The sequence below is a fragment of the Drosophila busckii genome, chromosome 3L (genome assembly GCF_011750605.1).
Source record: "Drosophila busckii strain San Diego stock center, stock number 13000-0081.31 chromosome 3L, ASM1175060v1, whole genome shotgun sequence".
NCBI lineage: Eukaryota > Metazoa > Arthropoda > Insecta > Diptera > Drosophilidae > Drosophila > Drosophila busckii.
This window is the reverse complement of record NC_046606.1, coordinates 1521816-1543250: the sequence shown is the minus strand read 5'-3', so window position 1 is coordinate 1543250 and position 21435 is coordinate 1521816. Positions and strand designations below refer to the sequence as shown.

At 40.5% G+C, this 21435-nt stretch overlaps 5 protein-coding genes across 6 annotated transcripts; 1 reads left to right on the top strand and 4 right to left on the bottom strand.

Moving 5' to 3' along the window:
• The first annotated feature begins 570 nt into the window (after positions 1–570).
• LOC108599763 (small integral membrane protein 8) lies at positions 571–1043 on the top strand. The gene is made up of 2 exons (XM_017986777.1): positions 571–735; positions 791–1043. The coding sequence occupies exons 1-2, from the start codon at positions 619–621 to the stop codon at positions 947–949; spliced, it is 276 nt and encodes a 91-aa protein (XP_017842266.1). The 5' UTR covers positions 571–618; the 3' UTR covers positions 950–1043.
• Positions 1044–1667: 624 nt separating this feature from the next.
• LOC108599758 (NADPH-dependent 3-keto-steroid reductase Hsd3b5) lies at positions 1668–3761 on the bottom strand. Its single transcript, XM_017986773.1, has 4 exons — positions 3684–3761; positions 2724–3060; positions 2391–2666; positions 1668–2337 (listed from the first exon to the last, which is right to left on the bottom strand). Exons 2-4 carry the CDS (start codon positions 3046–3048, stop codon positions 1730–1732), a joined length of 1209 nt encoding a protein of 402 aa, XP_017842262.1. The 5' UTR covers positions 3049–3060; positions 3684–3761; the 3' UTR covers positions 1668–1729.
• Positions 3762–4350: 589 nt separating this feature from the next.
• On the bottom strand, positions 4351–7780 carry LOC108599759 (protein rogdi). Its single transcript, XM_017986774.1, has 8 exons — positions 7598–7780; positions 6794–6915; positions 6336–6433; positions 6022–6093; positions 5816–5947; positions 5597–5754; positions 5147–5477; positions 4351–4883 (listed from the first exon to the last, which is right to left on the bottom strand). Exons 1-8 carry the CDS (start codon positions 7606–7608, stop codon positions 4815–4817), a joined length of 993 nt encoding a protein of 330 aa, XP_017842263.1. The 5' UTR covers positions 7609–7780; the 3' UTR covers positions 4351–4814.
• Positions 7781–8410: 630 nt separating this feature from the next.
• LOC108598751 (troponin C) lies at positions 8411–9640 on the bottom strand. Its single transcript, XM_017985487.1, has 4 exons — positions 9535–9640; positions 9298–9472; positions 8867–9118; positions 8411–8517 (listed from the first exon to the last, which is right to left on the bottom strand). The coding sequence occupies exons 1-4, from the start codon at positions 9544–9546 to the stop codon at positions 8489–8491; spliced, it is 468 nt and encodes a 155-aa protein (XP_017840976.1). The 5' UTR covers positions 9547–9640; the 3' UTR covers positions 8411–8488.
• A 9914-nt stretch (positions 9641–19554) lies between these two features.
• On the bottom strand, positions 19555–21188 carry LOC117134802 (cuticle protein 16.5). 2 transcript variants are annotated; one of them, XM_033293747.1, is made up of 2 exons: positions 20584–20679; positions 19555–20512 (listed from the first exon to the last, which is right to left on the bottom strand). In XM_033293747.1, exons 1-2 carry the CDS (start codon positions 20584–20586, stop codon positions 19649–19651), a joined length of 867 nt encoding a protein of 288 aa, XP_033149638.1. In that variant the 5' UTR covers positions 20587–20679; the 3' UTR covers positions 19555–19648. The 2 variants fall into 2 exon arrangements, 1 of the variants encoding a protein (XP_033149638.1); XR_004458852.1 differs by lacking the exon at positions 20584–20679 and adding an exon at positions 21107–21188 and having other exon boundaries at positions 20431–20512.
• Between the last annotated feature and the right edge of the window lie 247 nt (positions 21189–21435).

Genomic DNA, 21435 nt, shown 5'->3' with positions numbered 1-21435 from the left:
GCATGCAAGTAGTGCTCATTGATATTCTTCACAATATCCCACCCAAAGAACGAAAGTCCTTACAGGAGCTGAGTAAAACAGCTTTTTTCATATACAGAAAAATGGCTATATCTCCCGTATCCTTTGCAGGATCAGGACGAAATTTATGTCAAACGATCCTATTTGAAATAGACTACCGACTGACCAAAGGACATCCGGATCGTCCTTGTAGTTAAGGAGAAAATGAGCTATTTGTGATTTTGCCCACTTTCCTTGCGCCCCGAGGCGAAATTTTTTTAAGTTGATGGACAATTAGATGAACCCCCATAGTCTTTTTTGATAAGCAGATCGATAGAGTCTCGTCCTGTGAGTGTCGCAAACCAAACATTTTGGAAATGCGGCAGGATTTGGCCGAGCTATGGCCCATTTTCTCTGGAGGATTGCTCATGTTAAGTAACTGCTTGCCAATGAATTTAAACTGCTGTTACTTAGGGTGACCACACTTTAACAGTGCTGTAAAATAATAAATTACCGATAGCGATAACTTATGTCCAAGCACAAAACATATGATTTCTCTCATCTCTAATATTATTTGTTGATTATTTAAGAATTCATGTGCTAAATTGTTGTAGTGCAAATATGGCCGATAAAAGCGCAAACACACAAGACCCAGCAAACAAACCTGGCGACGGCATACGTTCCATTCGCAGCACAGGAGTTTTTAGACTGATTAACTTTGAGCTTTATACAAAACCGGTAACAATATTACATGGTCTACATAGTTCTCGTCTATAATACATTCCATTTACAGAATAAAGTCATTATGGGCCTGGGGCTGACAGCAATAGCAGGCGTTTTTGGTTATATAGCTTATATGCGCCACAAGTACGAGAAGCTTGGCTATTATGTGGCCGTTAAGGACGATGGCAAATACGAGTTTACCAAAAAGAAATCCAATTGGGAAACATAGGAGCGTATTGCTGGGCATGTTGGAACCGACTGTTGGTGCGCGTGGGTGTTAGTTTGTTCTCTTACATAAATTCTTTGTTATTTAGTTGCACAAATTTGGTACATAAATTGTTTTTTTTTTTTTTGTGAATACGAACTCGTATTCACAATCAGAATTGTAAAAAATGTATCATGTTTTTAAAAAAAAGCAAGAAACTTTTGCTTACCGTTTGTATCTGAGCTCACGCTGGATATTTGTACATTTTGTAGATAGAAGGTGCGTCTTTGGCGCCCGGCCTGCAGTATGCCAAGAACGGTGAACAATGATATGGGATATCTCCGCTGTCTTTTGCAGGGTCAGGATCAGCATCATGGCAATGGTGCTCTAGACGAAGGACTATCAACTGTCCAAAGCGCATTCAAATCCGACCAGATTTGTCCGAGTTATGACAACTTTCTCAGCAGGCTATGTTGGCTGTTGGTTTATATTGTTGTTGTCGATATGTTTTGTTGTTGTAATTTGCAATCGCTGCAAATCGCATCTCCCCATACAGCAAATTTTCTGAGATACCAGGCGAATAGAAGTCAGCAGAAGGTGACTGCAGAGACAACAACCAAAACGCCCAGTGCAACCCGAGACATAAACCAAAAGTTGGCCGCGACACAGCCCCAGTGCAACTCTGCTGCTAAGAGTATGCAGTAATAGCCGCCCGCATTTAAACAGACGCTGGTTAGGGCCACGAACCAACTTTTAATTATATAAACAATAACAAATGAAAGATAGCGTAATAATATACAAAGCTTAACTAGATTTCTTGGCTTTGATGTTCCTGCTCTGCTGCTTTTCGTCCCACCATTTGGCGTACCATCTCGCGCTGCGCTCCGCACTCACGTCCGGATCGTAGAGTGGCATATAGTCCATGTGTATGGAAGCTCTTAGGCGATTGTACATCAGCATGGATGAGGTGAAGGAGGCAATTGCGCGTAGTGAAAAGCGTAGACGATAATTGGTGTAAGGATAGAGCAGACGCACAAAGAACTCCAGCAGAAAAGCCAGAAAGAAGAAAAAAAAGTGTGGCAGATACCACCAGCTGGTCTTCACCTTGAAACGCTCTCCCATGAGTGCCATCTTCTGCACAAAGCGTGAGACATCGTTGATGCCTGTGTCATCTGTTACAAAGACAGGCAATCCGTTGACCGCCTTGCTGGACACCTTAAGCGCTTTGTAGGCGCATATGTGACCCCAGGCCACATTGCCCGCATAAACCAGCTGCTGCTTGCCGCCTACGCCTGCAATTCTAGGAAAAATCCAGTTACGCGTCGAAAGATAGTCAAAAGCATTAGTAATAAAGTGCGAGTCGCATTCGCCGTAAGTCAATGGCGCACGTATGGCGCTGGTGGCTAAATAGTCTGCAAAATACAAATGTTGAATTGAAGAACAACATTGGCTCAGCAATGCTTACCTAAATGATTGTGTAAGGGTGCGCCATTGGAGCTAAGCACAATGTTCTCTGCGCGGAGTTTACTCGAGGCATAGCCTGCAATAAGAAATTCATTGTCCTGCTCCCAAAGCTTGGAGCTATCTAGCCTGGGTGTGTCTGTCTTGGATTCTGTGCTGTTGATAATCGCTGAAAAGGTACTACGGCCCTTGAAGGGAACAAAGCAAACCGAAGTGCAGCTGCTGTAAACCAAACGCTTCACATTGTTTTCGATGCAGAGATCCACTACAGCTAAGGTACCTGGGAAAGCAAAGAGTAAATAATAAGCCGATGATTCATATATAAGTTCTTACTTACCATTTATATTCACACGCTCTAGCTCTTTATAATTTGGGGGATACTCAATTTTAACAGAAGCAGCGCAATGGAAAACACTGTCCACACCCGTAAATATCTTGGCCAAAGCCTCACGATCACCGCTGATATCCGCCACAAAGCTGCGCAGCATCGGCGACTCTACATGACCAATCTTATTCTCATAAGGTACAATATCCACAGAGCGTATCTCCTTAATATTCAGCTCTTTACGCTGCTCCAGCAGCAGCTTGATAATATGTTGACCCAGAAAACCGCTGCCACCTGTGACAAGCAGCACATCGCCATCGCTAACGCTGTTACTCATGATTGCAAAAGGCTGAAGGGAAAAATGGAAAATGTAATGAAAATAAGTAGACATATGATATATGCATATAATAAAAACTTGTTAGTAGTTACGCCGTAACAACTGGAGCAGCCGCTTCAATTAACTAATGCTTGAACTTTATAACGTAAGAAGAAGTAGCTTGCCATGGATTGCTGCAGACCTTCGCTTGGGTCACACAGTTGATTTTGATGTTGTTGATGACTTGGCGGTTTCTTATCCGCTTTGTTATGATAATGAAGCTACACGCAAGCCAAAGTTAGCAAGTTTAGGTACAACACACATGCGCACCTTTAACTTTAAGCTTGACTGCAATAGAAACTTCTTTGTGAGCTTAGTTAACTAATTTTTGCACTTTTGCTCACTTGGCCATGGTCAGCAGCGACAAAGAGTTACTTTGATTACAACACAACACATTAGCTACAGTGGCAGCAGCACAACAACAATATAATTACTACGAACTGGTTTCCGGGTCTATTGCAACATCAGTCAACGATTGTGAGCTTTAGCTGTCCAATTTAAGACATTACAAATAAACCTTTGATTGCTGCCTGTAGACACTTTAATGCAATTGACCCGCGTACGGCAATAATGCCAATTTTACTTTTAAATCTTACCGTTTGGGTTTAAGCCGTTGTGAACTGTTTGTTAGCCGTCTTGCTTCTATTTTAACGGGTTTCGCCAAGTTTCAAGCCAAAGCTTGGTCTACGTGCCAGAGGTTGCGGCAATGAAAAAGAGTGTTGTATAATAGCTTTCGACCTGCCACCACTCTTGCCCTTAGTGCTTGGCGCATTATTTGAATTCAAAACAGCTTGAACTATGGTAAAATTCAATTTTTATTCAACAACAATGAAATGAGTGTAGACATTAAATATGCTTAAAGTTTACATAAATAGTTGGTAGGTGTTTGCTTCTTGAACAGGCATATTTCATATAATATTCAATAAGTACATTGGTAATTGTTTTCGTTGCAACTCTCCTCAACTCTCAACAGTTTATAGCTTTGTTCACAAACGATGTGTGTATATTTTATATAAATATATAAAGTAAAGTGAGAAGTAAAGGCCGTAGATACAAATATGACTTTGGATTAATTTTAGGCGCGCTTAACAATTAACAACACATACAATATATGGAATACAAAATGGTGTTTTTAGTACAATTAAAAAATTCTGTTCACATTTCGGTTTGGTTTATTACAACATGTTCATGTTCAGTTTTAGAGTTTTTAATATATTGTATATATATATATATATATATATATATATATATATATATATATCTGCAGTTGTTGTTTTTGTGTTTACATGAAACTGTTAAGTACTGAGCTGTTAAGTACAGAATTTTCAACTGCTGGCTTGCATAGGACATAAATATGTAAATTTAACATACAAACTATAAATATATTAATTAATAATTACAATTATCTAGCAATTTCATTTAGTTACATATTACAAAACACAGTTAATTTATAAACGTATCTCTATTGCATTTAGATGCATAATTGGAGTGACATGAAGCAATGAAAACGAACCTCTCTACAAATATATCATGAATGTTTCGATTGTAGGTATGTGTACATTAAACTAATTTAGGTGTATGTATATAGCTCTGTATATAGTTTAGATTATTGGTAACATTATTTACGCTTTAACTATTACAAGTACATTTTTAACAGCTATTATTGTTGTTATTGTTTTTCCATTTACTTTAGTTATTTGGGTAGGGCGAGCTATAATGCTTGGAGTTCAGTACGATAAAGCTGAAGGCGAACGCGAACCAACTGTAAAATCTTTATACACCGAAAACACTGAAATCTGCCAGAGAGAGAGAGGGAGAGAGAAAACGGAAGTTCGCAGAAATATTAAAAATAGTTCATAAATCATACATCATATATGTTTATCTATATATATTAATATTGTGTACGGGTGAGCGTTGGCTAATTAAAATTGGCAACTTGCGTCACAGTCAAGAACTGCATAATGATGTGGGCAGTTTGCCAATAACTAAATAAATACTTGGCATACACCTTAAATGGGTCGCATAGGTTTCCTTATTAATTCGAATTCATACACTTTACCTTGTCTTTCAGCTGTTGGCATAGCTTTTGGCCATTCATCAGCAGGAGCAGCACATCGTTGAGCCACTGCACACCAATCTCGGCTTGGCGTGAGTCAAACTGCATGGTGCCTTGATTATTCAGCAGTTGGTAAACGGCAATTATGAGCTTATGGCTTTGCAGATAGAAGCTAACAGCTAGGTCTTCCGGCAAATTGGGCACCAGCGACTTCATATTGCGTCCCTTGATTAGCTCCTCAATGGGTTTCTTCTTCGGTACTAGCAGACTGTTTCGTCCACGTTGCAGTGCATCCAGAATATTGCCTATCACATGTAACACTTCATCCGAGGTTCTGTTGGGAAAAACAAAAGTTATAAATAAATATGCAATATGCAATCAACAGATTACTCACAAACAAGCACATACACACACACACACTGACACACACACACACACTGAGCTGGGACTTACTTGAAGTGATAAGAGTCATCAACGTCGTCAATGTGATTGATTGCTGTTTGCAGATGATTGGCGGCATCTTGAACCTGCTGCAGCTTCCAAGGCGAATCGTGGGTAATTGAGGTACGTTGCGTTTGACTTGGCGCCTTGCACAGTTTAAAACTAATATCCTACATAAACACAATAGGATAATATTTTTGCTTGGTTTACTCTCGCTACTTCAATACTTACCGCCTGTGTAATGGCATCACCAGTTAGAGTTAGCACCGCCTTCAGCTGGTCCGGCGAAACGCTGAGTATAAACTTTTCAGTCTTCTTGCCCTCATTGTCGTACAGCGGCACGGGAAATCTATGCGCGCACTCCTGCCAAGCAAAATAAAAACAGGCACTTATGAGCAATGGTCGGGACTTGAAGCTGTGTGGGGGAGTATACTTACAACGAGTATAGATCGCAATTGCTTTAATATTGCATGTACTTCTTGCCGCAGCACCCATTCAAATTCAATTTGCTGCATTACGTGTGTGTATGAGTGTGTGTTGTGTGGGGGTGGGCACGTCCATGTTTGCGCGTGTATGCGTTTGTATTTTTTGCGATATCGTCGTCGCCAAACAAAGGGCACGGGCACGTTTCGTGTACAAATCAATAAAATCGGCGTTTGTTAGACATAGCGGAAAAGTAAGTAGACAGAACAAGACAATCAGTAATCAATTAACTTGATACAGTCTCATTGATTTTTAATTAGACACATACCAAATTTAGCGCCTCAGCCTCCTCCGTATCCACGACAAGCATTTTCATAGTGCTTTTGGCCTTCTTGCGCGTTGTTATGTATCTGCGTGTTGTTGTTGCTGTTTTCATGAATGAACAAACAAATGTAAATGTAAAAGTCAGCAGTGCAGAAATCAGTTTGTTATCGATTGTCTATCGATTGTAAATTTGCCATTACTATTCTAACAATCATACGTTAACGTGTGAGTGGCGCGCTTAAATTCAAATTTGAGTGCTACTGATAGCGAACGAACTTCTGCAGGTGACAGACGTGTTTCGAGTGCTTAAACAGAACGCTCCTGTTAGGTTCAATTCGGCATAGGGCATCCCTATGTTGTTAGGCTAAAATTCATTATATAACTGTGATGTTATAGTACGCTTTTGATTTATTGGTTCTTCATTTAATAAATAAAAAAAAAAAAAAAACTGATAGCACATACCTTTTCGCAACGGCGGAGGTGTGGTCAGCACAGCCGTCTCCGGTACCGAATTGAGCACATGGTGCTGAAACTGCCCGCTGCGCTGACGATGAAGCGGCTGGAATGACCAATTTGTTGTTGGGCTGCAAAATGTTATTGTCCAAAAGAAATCACAAGTTTATTATTTAGTTAAGCAATTTATTTGACTTTGCTTATATTATTCACTGCGCGCAAATTTAATAAACTGTATTTGCAATATTGAAATTTTATTTGTATTAGATTTTGGCGTGATTTAATTCAAATCAATTCAATGTGGAAGTGCTAATTGCCATAATGTATAAACGTATAATATAAATGTATAAATGTATTTGTTATTGTTATTGGTCAACGGCGGCAGCGCGCTATGAGTCAGCAGCCAAAGCCAGCTGTTGACGCTACTGCCTGGTTTTGGTTACAACCGATTCTAATCGTTTCGCTTGAACTTCCCAAACGGCAGCAGGTTTAATGGCATTGGCTTTTGGGCTAAAATTACAAAAGCGCTTATCAAGCTATGCTGCCAACCGCGATTGCTGACGTTTAGCACACACACACACACACATGTAAAACACGCGCATAAATTTACACAGCTCAACAGTTATCATATAAGCTCATTTTGTTTTTGCTTTTGTTGATTTGATAAGCTAAAAGGCATAACATCTATTTAAGTATTTATATCTGGCCATAAATTTTTGTAGACTGTCGGCAGCTCATTTTTGTTAACACATTCTTAGGCCAAAGCAAACAAAGCACGCAAATATAATATATTTCATATTTCATTTCGTTTACCTCTGCGGCATTTTTTTATTTACTCGTTTATTGTATTAATTTGTCTTGACGGCTTATTATCAATTGCAAACACTTGAGCAACGCGCGCTATCACGAGACAATATCAAAACACAAGCGAAAATTCGAAAAGAAATAAAAATGTTACTGCTGCGCGGTTATACAGTTAGAGTTGGAGGTAGGCTGCGCACTAAAAAGCAAGAAAGCGCGTTAAGTTTAAAGCCAGCGACTAAGCATAGCGCGGCCGCGAATTGGTCAATGGCAAAAGCAGCGCAGCAGCAGTCGAGGCCAGTTAAGAGCGTCATATACTGTAACTCAGTTAAGTTAGTTAAAAAAAGCTTGAGCTTTTTTCGTGTTGTTGTCGTCAGCTTTCTTCAGCTGTGTTAAGCTTGTTTGCTCTCTGGCCTCTCTCCCTCTCTGTCGCTCTCTCTCTTCTCTCTTCCTCTCTCGCTGCACCCACACCAATTATCAGCTGTGTATGTTTATTTGTGTGTTTGGCATTGACAACATAATATTATGTACTTTAACCTAGTAAGAGTTGAAACTAATTATTTATTGCTGGTTTTTGTTTTTTTGCATACACAGTATTAAATTAACATTTTTATTTTTATCTCTCTTAATTTTTTTGTTTGCTTGTTGTATAAAAAAGTAGTACAAAAGTTGTTAATGCTAATTGTTGTTGCCTTTGCTTGAGTATGTGTGTGCTTAAAATTGAATGTCGTCGATTTGTTTATAAAATGAAACAAATGTACAAATATAAACAAATAAACGTGTGCTCAAACAGGTGTGTTGCTATGTGTATAGTGTGTATGTGTGTGTGTGTGTGTGATTGTGTGTGTGTGTAAAAGTGTAAGTGTGTGTGTAGATGTGTCAATGTGGATCTGCTACTTTAATTTACTCGCCAGTCATCATCTCCATGAATTCTGTAAATAAAAATAAAAAGTTCATTTTAAAAATATTCTATAAATAGTAGGCATTAATTGTTTTTCGAAATACATATTTGTATGTAGTACATACATATGGTAAATATGTATAGTATATAATATGATCTTGTTAAACGTATTTCAAAAATGTTCTACGCTGTCGTGCGTATCTAAAAATATCTTTTGATCAAACTTGTCATAATCAAATCCCAAGATCACACATACATATGTACTACATACACACCCAATGTTCATGCTTATGTTTATGTATGTGAGTCTATGTGGGGGCGGCCGCTAATGATGTCTTGCAAACAGCTGGAAATTTGTTTTTCTAGCTTTTCCAACTTACCATCGAAATCAACTGTACCGGAACCATCACTATCGATTTCCTCAATCATGATATCCAATTCCTGCTCGGTCAGCTGATCATCAAGCTCCTTCAGGATCTCCTTCAGGCAGGTGGTGGGGATGAAACCATTGCCCTGCTTGTCATAGAGACGGAAAGCTTCGCGCAGCTCCTTCTGCATGGCTTCAGCATCCTCCTCCACAATGAATTTGGCAGCCAGTTGCACGAACTCGCAGAACTCCAAGCGACCGGACTCTGGAATTATAAATATAAACATGGTGAAATATCTGTAAATCTATATAAATATAATTTATGACCGGATTGACTAGACTATCAGCTTATATAAATATTAAAGCTGATAGTATATTTTGAACTAATCTCAAGTTGAGCAACAAGTAAATAAAAATAAATCAAAATACAATGACGTTACTTACTGTCCTCATCGACCTCCTCGATCAGCTCCTCAAGGATCTTCTTGTCAAAGGGTTGACCCATCAGACGCAGAATATCGGCCACCATTTCAGTGGGGATACTGCCAGACTTTTGGTGATCGAAGCTGTTGAATGCCTTTTGGAGCACAGCAATCTGCTCGGGGGTCAGATCCTCATCCTGTTTAAGGAGAACTTTGTATTAATATTACATTTCTATAATTGTGGCGCTAGTTCACTTACAACGCAGTCCATTTTATTTTTATTCCAAAATTTGTGTTGAACTCAAAAAAATTTCGAACTGATCACCACGGAGAATTCGTGCCTACTACACAGCTTCATGGCTGTGTTTTCCAAAATATAGCACAAGAATTTTTAGATCGATTGTCACACATACACACACGCATATATTTTTCCACGCAAGATGCCAGTATCTTTGTATTTTTTTTTAGAAAGAACTGTAAATGTGCCATCAAAATCAAAATAAAGCGGTCTTTCTCCAACACGGATGAACTCAATGAGTAGGCGAATGCGATCCGTATAGTGGTTTGCAGCAAGCACAGAACTTGACACAAATACTAGGTAAAATATATACGATAAATATCTTATTTAATTTCTATATATAATTAATTTAAATTGTTCATATAAAAAATCACGTATGTATTGTTTGTAAGATTTACAAACATGTTTATGGCAAACATTGGCAGTTGGCAAATTATATTGTGAATTATTGTGAGTTTCAATGAAACCGCCGTAAGTAATCATATATAAACACTTTAAAATCATTATAAATAATTGATATCAGCTTCCCAATGTAAACATAATATTCATTTTCACTGGTGCGTACTTCATTGATGAAGAAGTGTAATAGTAGAAATAATTACTAATTACAATAAATGAAACACACAGACGATTAGTCCATGTGGCCATAATTGATGGAACTCCAACGAGTGGATAGTTTTTTAATTTAAATATATTTATGTATATTTTATCTTACATTACGTGAACATAACTTTATGTTTAAATATTTAGGATTACATTCAAATAAAACCGTTGAATTATTTTAAACAATTCGACTGTCCGATACATAGATACTGATGTTATCGAGAATAAATCTTGGCGTGGTTGCCACCTTACCTCACAGTACAAAACTTTGCAAAAGCCGCCGTACGACGGAATGTAATTCAGGAACAGTCTATTTACAAAAAAATAATACATAGATTGCTTATAATACATATTCTGTGAATATCAATCTTAATATATAAGTATCGCGCTATATGTGATCCAAGTGACAATAAATTTTTTACTGCAGATTGTTTATATGCGTACACAGCACTATGGGAAAAATTACCAGTTTATGAGGCTAAAATTAATAACACAAAAACGGAGCAAGATATTTCAGTTTGTTTTTTGCATTAGGCTTATGTGACCGTAAGCTATTATATTTTAAAAAATTGTGGGCGTGGAACCGCCCCTTTAGGTAAAAAACAACAATTTTATTTTTGAATTTTTTACAAAATAATATAACACATGCTAAAATAGTGTTTTAGTATATTTTTTGACGACAGTGGGCGTGGCACACCTTTAAAATACTTAAAATTGAATTTACAATGCTTTCGCATTGTGCTCAAGCGGTAGCAAAATTTTTTGATTTCATCCATTATATTAAAAAGTAAAGAAATTTTTTTGTTTGTTTATCCTGGGAACTGGATTTCAACATTAATAAAAGCCAGAATGTCTTTCTTAAATTTCCGTATACCTTATTTTTTTTTTTTTCTATTATTTATTAAGTGAGGAAACCGTACAGCATAAAATGTACCTTAACAACACATGGATAGAAATAGAGAAATGAACCAAACCTCAATACAATATGAGGATTACATTATGGATATGTCATCTTTATTGGCCCCTAATGGTTTTGGCAAAGCCTTGCCGTTTGAGTCGTCTCAGAGGTCTAGCTGGAAGTAAGTTTCTAGCAAGTAGGTTGCGGTGTCTCAGGAGTCTCTCACTGTATCGGCTTGTGTGCCTACCAATTTGCTCTTCTACAGTATGTAGTTTTAGGTCTTTATGGAGAGTGGTCCCGCGCACATACCAGGGACAGTCTGTTATGCTCCTCAGTGTCCGGTTCTGCAACACCTGGATCCTTTTATAATTGGATTTGTCTGCGATCCCCCAAATCTGTATTCCGTACAGCCAGATTGGCAGGATGCAATGCGCATATGCCGCCCTTTTGCATCTAAGCGGCAAGGTGCTCTTCCTATTTAGAAGCCAACGCATTTGCTGGATCCTCATGTAGCATTTTCTAGCCGTGGCTTTGAGATGTGGCCCAAAGGTAAGGCGCTTATCCAGGGTAATGCCAAGGTATGTTGCTTGCAAAGGCTGCTCCAGAGTGACTCCCTCTAGCTGTATTTCAGGCGTATTAGGTATGTACTTCTTCAGTGTGAAACAGGTGTTCGTTGTTTTCAACGGATTGATCTTCAAGTTCCACTGTTTGCACCAAGCTGCGAGAGTTGCAAGATACTCCTGCAGGCCATTAGCTGCTTCTCTGCAACAGCCAGAGTTGTAAATAACTGCAATGGGTATCTGCATAGGGGCAATGTAGAGCTTGTGGGGGGAGCTTACAATATTGTGATTGTTGGGGGCTGGGGGGTAGTATTCAGGCAGGTATCGGCGAGAAGTTAGCAATGGTTCCCCCGAGGTTACGTTTGGCCGTGCGGAGAGTATACCTATTAAATATTATAAAAATTTAAAATTATAAAAGAAGAATTTCGGCGTGAACTGGCGTCTTGTTGTGTGCTGTTTGTGGTACTGTGCTATTGACTGCTGTGAACTCGTCAAAGTGATTGGTCACATCGTTGATTCCTCGGCACGTGGCTGCTGCATGTAGTGCGTTAGTGGTGTGTCCTTGCTGTGCGGAATCGTTCTGCATTGAGTAGACGGTCAATGCACAGTGTTCTCTCTCCGGTTGTTGTATCTCTGTTTTGTATTATCTGCTGTACCTTGAAACGGAGACTTCACTGGCGGCTATTATTATAGGAGTGATGTGCTGACCTACTTAGTGGCAGCGACGTGTGTCTAGCGGGCGAAGTTAACGAACTCCAGGTCTTGGCTATGATGCTGAATGTTAAGTGATTGACATGATGGTGTTTCAATATTTGAGATGGACTGGTAGAGTTTGTAGGCATTTACGGATTTGTTAGACACTCGGCATATGAAACTTGTAGCGGACCGGCCTCTCGACTCGCAGGGATTCGCTTCGTATTCAAAGGGTGCATGGCGGGATTGATTAGTTGTGCCATGGCGGGATCGTTGTGCTCTGCTACCCAAAACCAAGTAACAATTGTGTGAATTTAATTGGATTTCGAGTCTCTCGCGTATCGCTGCTTACGGCCACCAAACATTGCTACTCTCGGCGGGAGAATGTCTGCTCGTAAAGGAGCGTTGCTCGCCCTCGCGGCACCGCTGTGGGGCACTGGTGGCACCTGAGCCACCGGCGTGGCACACGACGCAGTATTGTCAATGATCAGTGTGACTGCGGTGCTCTCCGTTGGACAGCAGTACTCTCACGTGTTATTTGGATAATATGCTGTGCTCGGCAAAACTTTAGATTGATTATATGTGAATGACGGCGGTCATTAAATCACATGTTGTGCTTATCTATGGATTGAGATGCTCTGCGCTCGCGTTCCCGCTGGATTTCATGCGTTGTGGGGAGACAACTAATGGTGTATTGATTGTAATTGGATTGCTATGCGGCTCGATGTTTGCGACATATCAGATTGAGTTATTGGTGAGGGCTGATGAGCGGCCTGGGGGCAAATTCGAACCAGTCTGCATTATTAGACATGCTGTGCGTGCAAAAACGATTGGATTTATGACGAGACCGCTGGCACGAGTTGAGCAACTTAAATCGCTCTTATCTTTGACGATGCGCGGTCTCAAAGAACTTGATTATATGCGAATTTACGCTCGCGGGCTTAAACCACGTTTTGGATTATCTGGAGGAGATGGCTGACTCTCCATTGGCTAAAAGCCGAATTGATTATTGGAATGCGCCGGGCAAAAAAACCATTTGATTATTGGACTGCACGTCAGCAACCAATGATTATTGGAATGCGGGGCAAAACCATTGATTATTGTGCGCGGCAAAACCATTGAATATAGGACTGCACGCCAGCAACCAATGATTATTGCAATGCGCGGCAAACCATTGATTATTGGACTGCACGGCAGCAACCAATGATTATAGGCTGCACAGCCAGCAACCAATGGATTATTGGAAATTTCGCGGCAAACCATTGATATTGGAATGCGCAAGGCACAACCAATGATATTGGAATGCGCGGCAACAACATTGTTATTGGAATGCGCGCAAACATGATTAGTAGGACTGCACGCAGCAAACAATGATATTGGAGATGCGCGGCAAAACCACTTGATATATGGAATGCGCGCAAAAACCATTGATTATTGATTGCAGCGGATGGAACATTGATTGATATAGGACTGTACGGCAGCAACAAGATATATTGGAATGCACGGCAGCAACCAATGATGATTGGAATGCGCGGCAAAAAACCATTGTTTTTGAATGCGCGGCAACAACCATTGATTTATCTGAATGCGCGGCAAATCCTTATTATAGGACTGCACGGCCAGAACCCAATGATTATTGGAATTGCGCGGCAGCAACCATTGATTATAGGACTGCACGGCAGCAAACAATGAGTTATTGGAATGCGCGGCAAAACCATTGAGTATTGGAATGCGCGGGCAAACAACAATGATTATTGGAATGCGCGGCAAAAACCTTGATGTATAGGACTGACGGCAGACAAACAATGATATGGAATTCGCGGCAAATCCATTGCATTATGTAGGACTGCACGGCAGCAGCAACCAATGATTTATTGGAATGCGCGGGCAACAAAAACCAGTTGATATTGGAATGCGCGGAAATCATGATTATTGGAATGCGCGGCAAAATCCATTGATGTATTTAGAGACTGCACGCAGCAACCATTGATTATTTGAATGCGCGCGCAAAAACATTGATTATTGGAAAGCGCGGCAAAAACCATTGATTATAGGACTGCCCGGCAGCAAGATTATTGGATATTGGAATGCGCGGCAAACCATTGATTACTGGAATTTCGCGGCCAAAACCATGGATTATTGGAATGCGCGGCCACACATTGGATTTATTGAAGCGCCGGAAAAAACATTGGATTATTGGATGCGCGGCAAAACCATTGACTATTGGCTGCACCGCAGCAACCAATGATTATTGGGATGCGCGGCAAAACCAATGATTATTGGAATTTCGCGGCAAAACCATTGATTATTATTGGAATGCGCGGCAGAAACCATGGAGTTGATGGATGCGAGGCAAAACCATGATTATTGGAATGCGCAGGCAAAAGCCATTGATCTATAGGACGCACGGCAGCAAGCAACAATATGTATTGGAATGCGCGCAAAACCCATTGATTATTGGAATGCGCGCAAACCATTGATTATTGGAATGACGCAACAACCAATGATATATTGGATATGCGCGGCAACAAAACCAATGATTATGTGGACATGCGCGGCAAACCATTGATTATAGGACTGCACGCAGCACTCAATGATTATTGAATTCGCGGCAAAACCACTGATTGATTGAATGCGGGCAACAACAATGATTATTGAATTCGCGGCAAACCATTGATTATTGGAATTTCGCGGCAAAACCAATGATTATTGGAATGCGCGGCAAAAACCATTGATTATTGGAATGCGCGCAAAAACCATTGATTATTGGACTGCACAGCAGCAACCAAATGATATTGGATGCGCGGCCCAAACCAATGATTACTGGAATTCGCCGCGAAAACCAATTGATTATTGGAAGGCGCGGCAAAACCAGATTGATTATGGAATGCGCGGCAAACCATTTGATTATGGAATGGCGGCAAAACCATTGATTTAGGACGCACGGCAAGCAAACAATGGATTATTGGAATGCGCGGCAAAAACAGTGTTATTGGAATTTCGCTTGCCAAAACATTGATGTATTGGAATGCGCGGGCAAGCATGATTATTGGATGCGCGGCAAAAACCAGTGATATTGGAATGCGCGGCAAAACCATTGATCATTGGACTGCATGCGCGGCAAACACATTGATTATTGGAATGCGCGGCAAAACATTTATTATTAGGGGAATGCGCGGCAAAACCATGATTATGGAATGCGCGGCAACACCAATGATTATTGGAATGCGCGGCAAACACCATATTGATTATTGGAATGCGCGCAAAAACCATTGATTATTGATGCACGGCAGCAACCAATGATTATTAGAATGCGCGGCAAAAGCATTGATTATTGGAATGCGCGGCAAAACATGATTATTTGGAATGGCGCGGCAAAAACCATTGATTATTGAAATGCGGCGGCAAAACATTGATTATAGGACTGCAACGGCAGCAACAATTGATTATTGGATTTCGCGGCAAAACATGTTAATTTGGATTTCGCGGCAAACCAGGATTGATTCTGGAATTTCGCGGCAAAACCATTATGGATTATTGGAATGCGCGGCCCAAAACCATGATTATTGGAAGGCGCGGCAAAACATTGAATATGTGAATGCGCGGCCAAACCATTGATTATAGGAATGCGCGGGAACAACCAATGATTTATTGGAATTTCGCGGCCAAAACAATGAATTATTTGGAATTTCGCGGAAACCATTTTGATTATTGGAATGCGCGGGCAAAACCATTGTTTATTGAAATGCGCGGCAAAACCATTGATTATAGGACTGCACGGGCAGCAACAATGATTAGGAATGCGCGGGCAAATCCATTTGATTAATAGGACTGCACAGCAGCAACAATGCATTTTGGAATGCGCGCAAACCATTGATTATTGAGATTGCGCGGCAAAAACCATTGATTATTGAAATGCGCGGCAAACACCATTGATTTTTGGAATGCGCGGCAACAACCAATGATTATTGGAAAGTATTTCGCGGCAAAACCATTGATTATTGGAATTTCGCGGCAAAAACCATTGATTATAGGACTGCGCGGCAAAAACCATTGATTAAAGGACTGCACGGAAGCAACCAATGATTATTGGAATTTCGCGGCAAAACCACTTGAGTATTGATTTCGCGGCGAACAGGTTGATTATTGGAATTTCGCGCAAAAACAGTTGATTTTGGATATGCGCGGCAAAAACCAATTGATGTTTGGAATGCGCATACAGCACAAAAAACCATTGATTTTATAGACTGCACGGCACGCAACCAAGATTATTGGAAATGCGCGGCAAGATCCGATTGATTATAGGGACTGCACGGCCAGGCAACCAGACTGATTTTGGAATGCGCGGCAAATAACCATTGTTCATTATGGAATGCGCGGCAAAAACCATTAATTTGATTTTAGGACTGCACGGCAGCAACCAATGATTTATTGGAATTCAGCGGCAAAAAACCCATTGATTTATTGAATTTCGCGCCAAAACCAAGTTGTTATTGGAATTTCGCGGCAAAACCATTGATTATTGAATGCGCGGCAAAACCATTGATATTTGGATGCGCGGCAAAAACCATGATTATTAGGACTTGCACGCAAGCAACCAATGATTATTGCGAATGCGCGCAAATCAGCTTGATTATAGGACTGCACGGTCGAGCAACCAATGATTATTGGCATTCGCGGACGCAAAAGCCATTGATTTATGGAATGGCGGAAAACCTGATTATGAATGCTGGCAAAAACATTGATTATAGGATGACGGCAGCAACCAGATGATTATTGGAAATTTCGCGGCCAAACATTTGAATTATTCGGAAACTTTCGCGGCAAAACCATATTGATTATTGGAATTTCGCGGCAAACCATTGATTCATTGGAATGCGCGGGCCAAAAACCATTGATTTTGTAAATGCGCGGCAAAAAACCATTGATTATAGGACTGCACGCAGCAACAATGGATTATTGGGAATGCGCGGCAAATCCATTGATTATAGGACTGCACGGCAGCAACCAAAGATTATTGGAATGCGCGGGCAAAACCATGATTATTTGGAATGCGCGGCAAAACCATTGATATATTGGAATTTCGCGGCAAACATTGAATTATTGGGAATGCCAGGGCAACAACAGATGATTATTGGAATTTCGCCGGCAAACCATTGATGTATTGGAATTTCGCGGGCAAAACCACTGATTATTGGAATGCGCGGCAAAACCATGATTAAAGGACTGCCGGCAGCAACCATGATTAATTGGAATGTCCGGCAAACCATTGCATTATTGGAATTTCGCCGGCAAAACCATGATTATTGGAATTTCGCGGCAAACCATTGATTATGGAATGCGCGGCAAAAACATTGATTATTTGGAATGCGCGGCAAAAAAACATTGATTATAGGACTGCACCGCAGCAACCAATGATATTGGAAGGCGCGGCAAATCCATTGATTATAGGACTGCGCGGCAAAACAATGGATTATTGGAATGCGCGGCAAAAAACATTGATTTGGAATGCGCCGGCAAAACCATTGATTATTACGACTGCACGGCAGCAACCAATGATTATTGGAGAACACGGCAGCAACAATGATTATTGGAATTGCGCGGCAAAACCATTGATATTGGAATGGCGCGGCAAATCAATTGATTATAGGACTGCTCGGCAGCAACCAATGATTATTGGAATTTCGCGGAAACATTTGATTATTGGAATGCGCAGGCAACAACCCATGGATTATTGGAATGCGCGGCAAACACATTGATTATTGGAATGCGCGGCAAAACCATTGATTATTGGAATGCGCAATGGTCCGAGTACGCTGCCCTGCGGGAGTATACCTTATTAAATATAAAATAAAAAAGAAAAAAAAATTTCGATGGTCTCTCTTTGTACCAATCAACCCGGCAAGTATGAAAGCAGCTTTTTTTCTACCGTTGCATGATGCGATGGTCTCTCTTAAGTAACAATTCACCCTCTAAAGTATGCAGGCACTTTGTTCTGCAGTAGCATCGATCGATGCGTCTTCTCTTGTAATCAATCAACCCTTAAGTAATGCAGCACTTGTTCTGGCGATGCATGATCGATTGGCTCTCTTCTTGGTTCAATTAACTCTTAAAGTATGCAGCACTTTTCTGCGGTGCATGATCGATGGTGTATGGTATGTTTAAATAATTCCTTGGCTAAGTTATGAACAAAAACAGTAAACTAAAGAACCAAAATTCTGTGTGGGATAATCAAACTTTGATGATAGGCTGCAACTTCAGCAAAAATTTTTGACAAGTAATTGGCAATAAATGCCAATGCCAAAGCAGCAAGCTTTCTTGTTAATTTCAAACTTTTGCAAAGCTATACCAAAAAATCCGATCCAATGTTTCTATTTACGTCTTATGTTGCGTGGGAAAATAAATTAAAATGTTAGGCTAAATATGCGCGAGTACAAAAATTATTTGGCGAAGCTATGAACAAAATAGTGAACTTTGATACCAAATTTTCAAACAAACAAAACAAACTTGTCAGTTCTAAGATTTTCGATATTGGAAAAAAATCGTGATGTAACCCCGTGTAAAAATTTTTCCCAAAAATGATGCTGTCTTCATTTCTTATCATTTCTAACTTTGAGAAAATATATCTCAGGCCAAAAAAAAACACTCAAAAATAGTCTCTTGAGGATCAATCATTGATATTGTAAAATAGGTATTTCAAAAAACCGATCAATAATAAATTGTTTTGACACAAGTTATGGCAAGAAAACCATTGCTGGAGGAGTAACTTTTTGTTTAATCAGACTTTAGCCATAGCTGTAACTCAAGCCTAAAAAATCCGCGTCATTGCTTATACGTCAATTTGTATGGCGCTGGAAGCACATTAAAGGAGTTTAAGAGTTGTATGAAATTAAAAAATTATTTGGCGAAGTTATGAACAAAATAGTAAACTAACAAGACAAATTTTTGTGAAAAATCGCACTTTGATAAGCCGTAATTCAGCGAAATTGCATCCGATACCTGCGTTACTTACCCTGATTGTCTCTGAGCTACAGACTTTTGCGTGTAACTCTATTTATTACAAAAAAAGTATTACTTACAATGCTATAACTTTGCTGAGTGCCTAACTAGTGTTTCCAGAATTTCCTGAGCTTAAATAGCTAGAATTAATTAAAAAATAGGCATTCTAACGTGTTTAAAATAAAAATGTTAAGGTTACTGAGATAGTTTATATTTTTATTTGTTCCTAACAAATACCATGTAAATTACAAATCAATGTCGAGGGAGACAATTGATTGAATTATGCTGGATTGCTGTGGAAGCCTCAATGGTAAACCGTTTTTTAACGGTGACGGCGGAGCACGCGACGCTTGTGGGTCTTGTAGCGGTAGCCATCGTTGGACGAGAAGGTATGAGCTGGAGCAACGTTGGAGGAAGCGGTCTCATAGCTCTCTTGAGCGTAGGATTGAGCTGGAGCAGAGTAGGTCTGGACGGGAGCAGAGTAGGTCTGCACGGGAGCAGAAGCAGCTTGTGTGTAGACTGGAGCAGGAGCGGAAGCAACTGGTGGCAGGTATTCGCTGGATGGAGCAGAAGCAACTGGGGGCAGATATTCGCTGGATGGCAGATGGCTCACATCACGACGATGGCGGCGGAGCACAACACGACGTTGGGTCTTGTAACGGTAGCCATCGTTGGCGGAGAAGGAGTGGGCAGGAGCGACATCGCTGGCAGCAGACTCGTAGTTCTCAAAAGCAGACTCAGCATAGGTCTCAGCGGGGGCGCTGTAAGTCTCAACGGGGGCAGAAGCGGCGGCGTAGTGCTGGACTGGAGCGGGAGCGCTGTAGTGGACAGCTGGAGCGGGGGCGCTGTAGTGGACTGCAGGAGCTGGAGCACTGTAGTGATGGACTGGAGCAGGAGCGCTGTAGTGGACGGCTGGAGCTGGAGCGCTGTAGTGGACGGCAGGAGCTGGAGCGCTGTAGTGCTGGACTGGAGCAGGAGCACTATAGTGGACAGCAGGAGCAGGGGCGCTGTAGTGAACTGGAGCTGGAGCCGAAGCGGCGGCAGTGTAGCTCACAGGAGCTTCGTAGCTAGGAGCGGCATAAGAAGCGGCTGCTTGGTGATGCACTGGGGGCAGATACTGGTTGCTGGGCAGATGGCTGACATCAGCAGCAACAGCGGCGACGAGGGCGCAGATCAACAAGAATTTCTGAAATAAAATCAACAGGTTATTAGTTATCCTGCAGTGGCGTTTGGTGTGCTGTTAAGGGATCTTGGTACCATTTTTGCTAGCTTCTTAACTGGTACCCAGCTGTAGAATCCAAATGGAAATGATGCTCTAACTACACTTTTGTCGCATATTTATATGATTCTCAGCGCTGATGCTGTGTCAACAAAAATTTGCATTTAACTTTGCTTAAATTAATTATTTTTGATGCTTTGTACAAAAAAAGTTCAAAGAGACAATAGATGAAATTGAACATAAATCTATTATAGTTTTGCCGATCAGGTTTTATTCGAGTTTGCAATTTTTGGCCGCACTGAGTCCGACAATATTTTTAACTAGCGCTGACAATGAATATTGATGTTCACATTTAATTCAAATCTATAATCTACCAAACTGGCGGTGACTTTTTTTAATTCCAAATCTGGTTTACCGACTTCCATCTGCAATACTTGATAATTTCACTTCAAAACGTTTATGAAACATATTAATCTCTATCTAATAATCTAATCAACACGAAAGCTAAGACTTCATTTGCATACACTCAAGCCTCCAAATTAAGCAATTGAGTTAATTTACCAGACATTTTGGCAGACATTTTGTCAATAAATTATTTCACAGGTAAAATAAGAACAGTGCCGGCAATATTGCCAATCTTTGATGCTAAAAAGTTAAATATTGTGGCCAGCTGACTAGGATCGGTAGTAGGTCAGCTGGCCGCTCGATATTGGCGATCTATCGATACTAGCTGTTAACATAAAATGTAAATACCGATAACTTAGTCTGTAAGCATAACATAATAATTATCAGAGCGCAAAAAGGTGAACAGTTTAAACTTATAGACAGACGAAAGGCAATATCTAATGTCAATAGTTGTAATTTGAAACATTATAATTAATTACACTAGT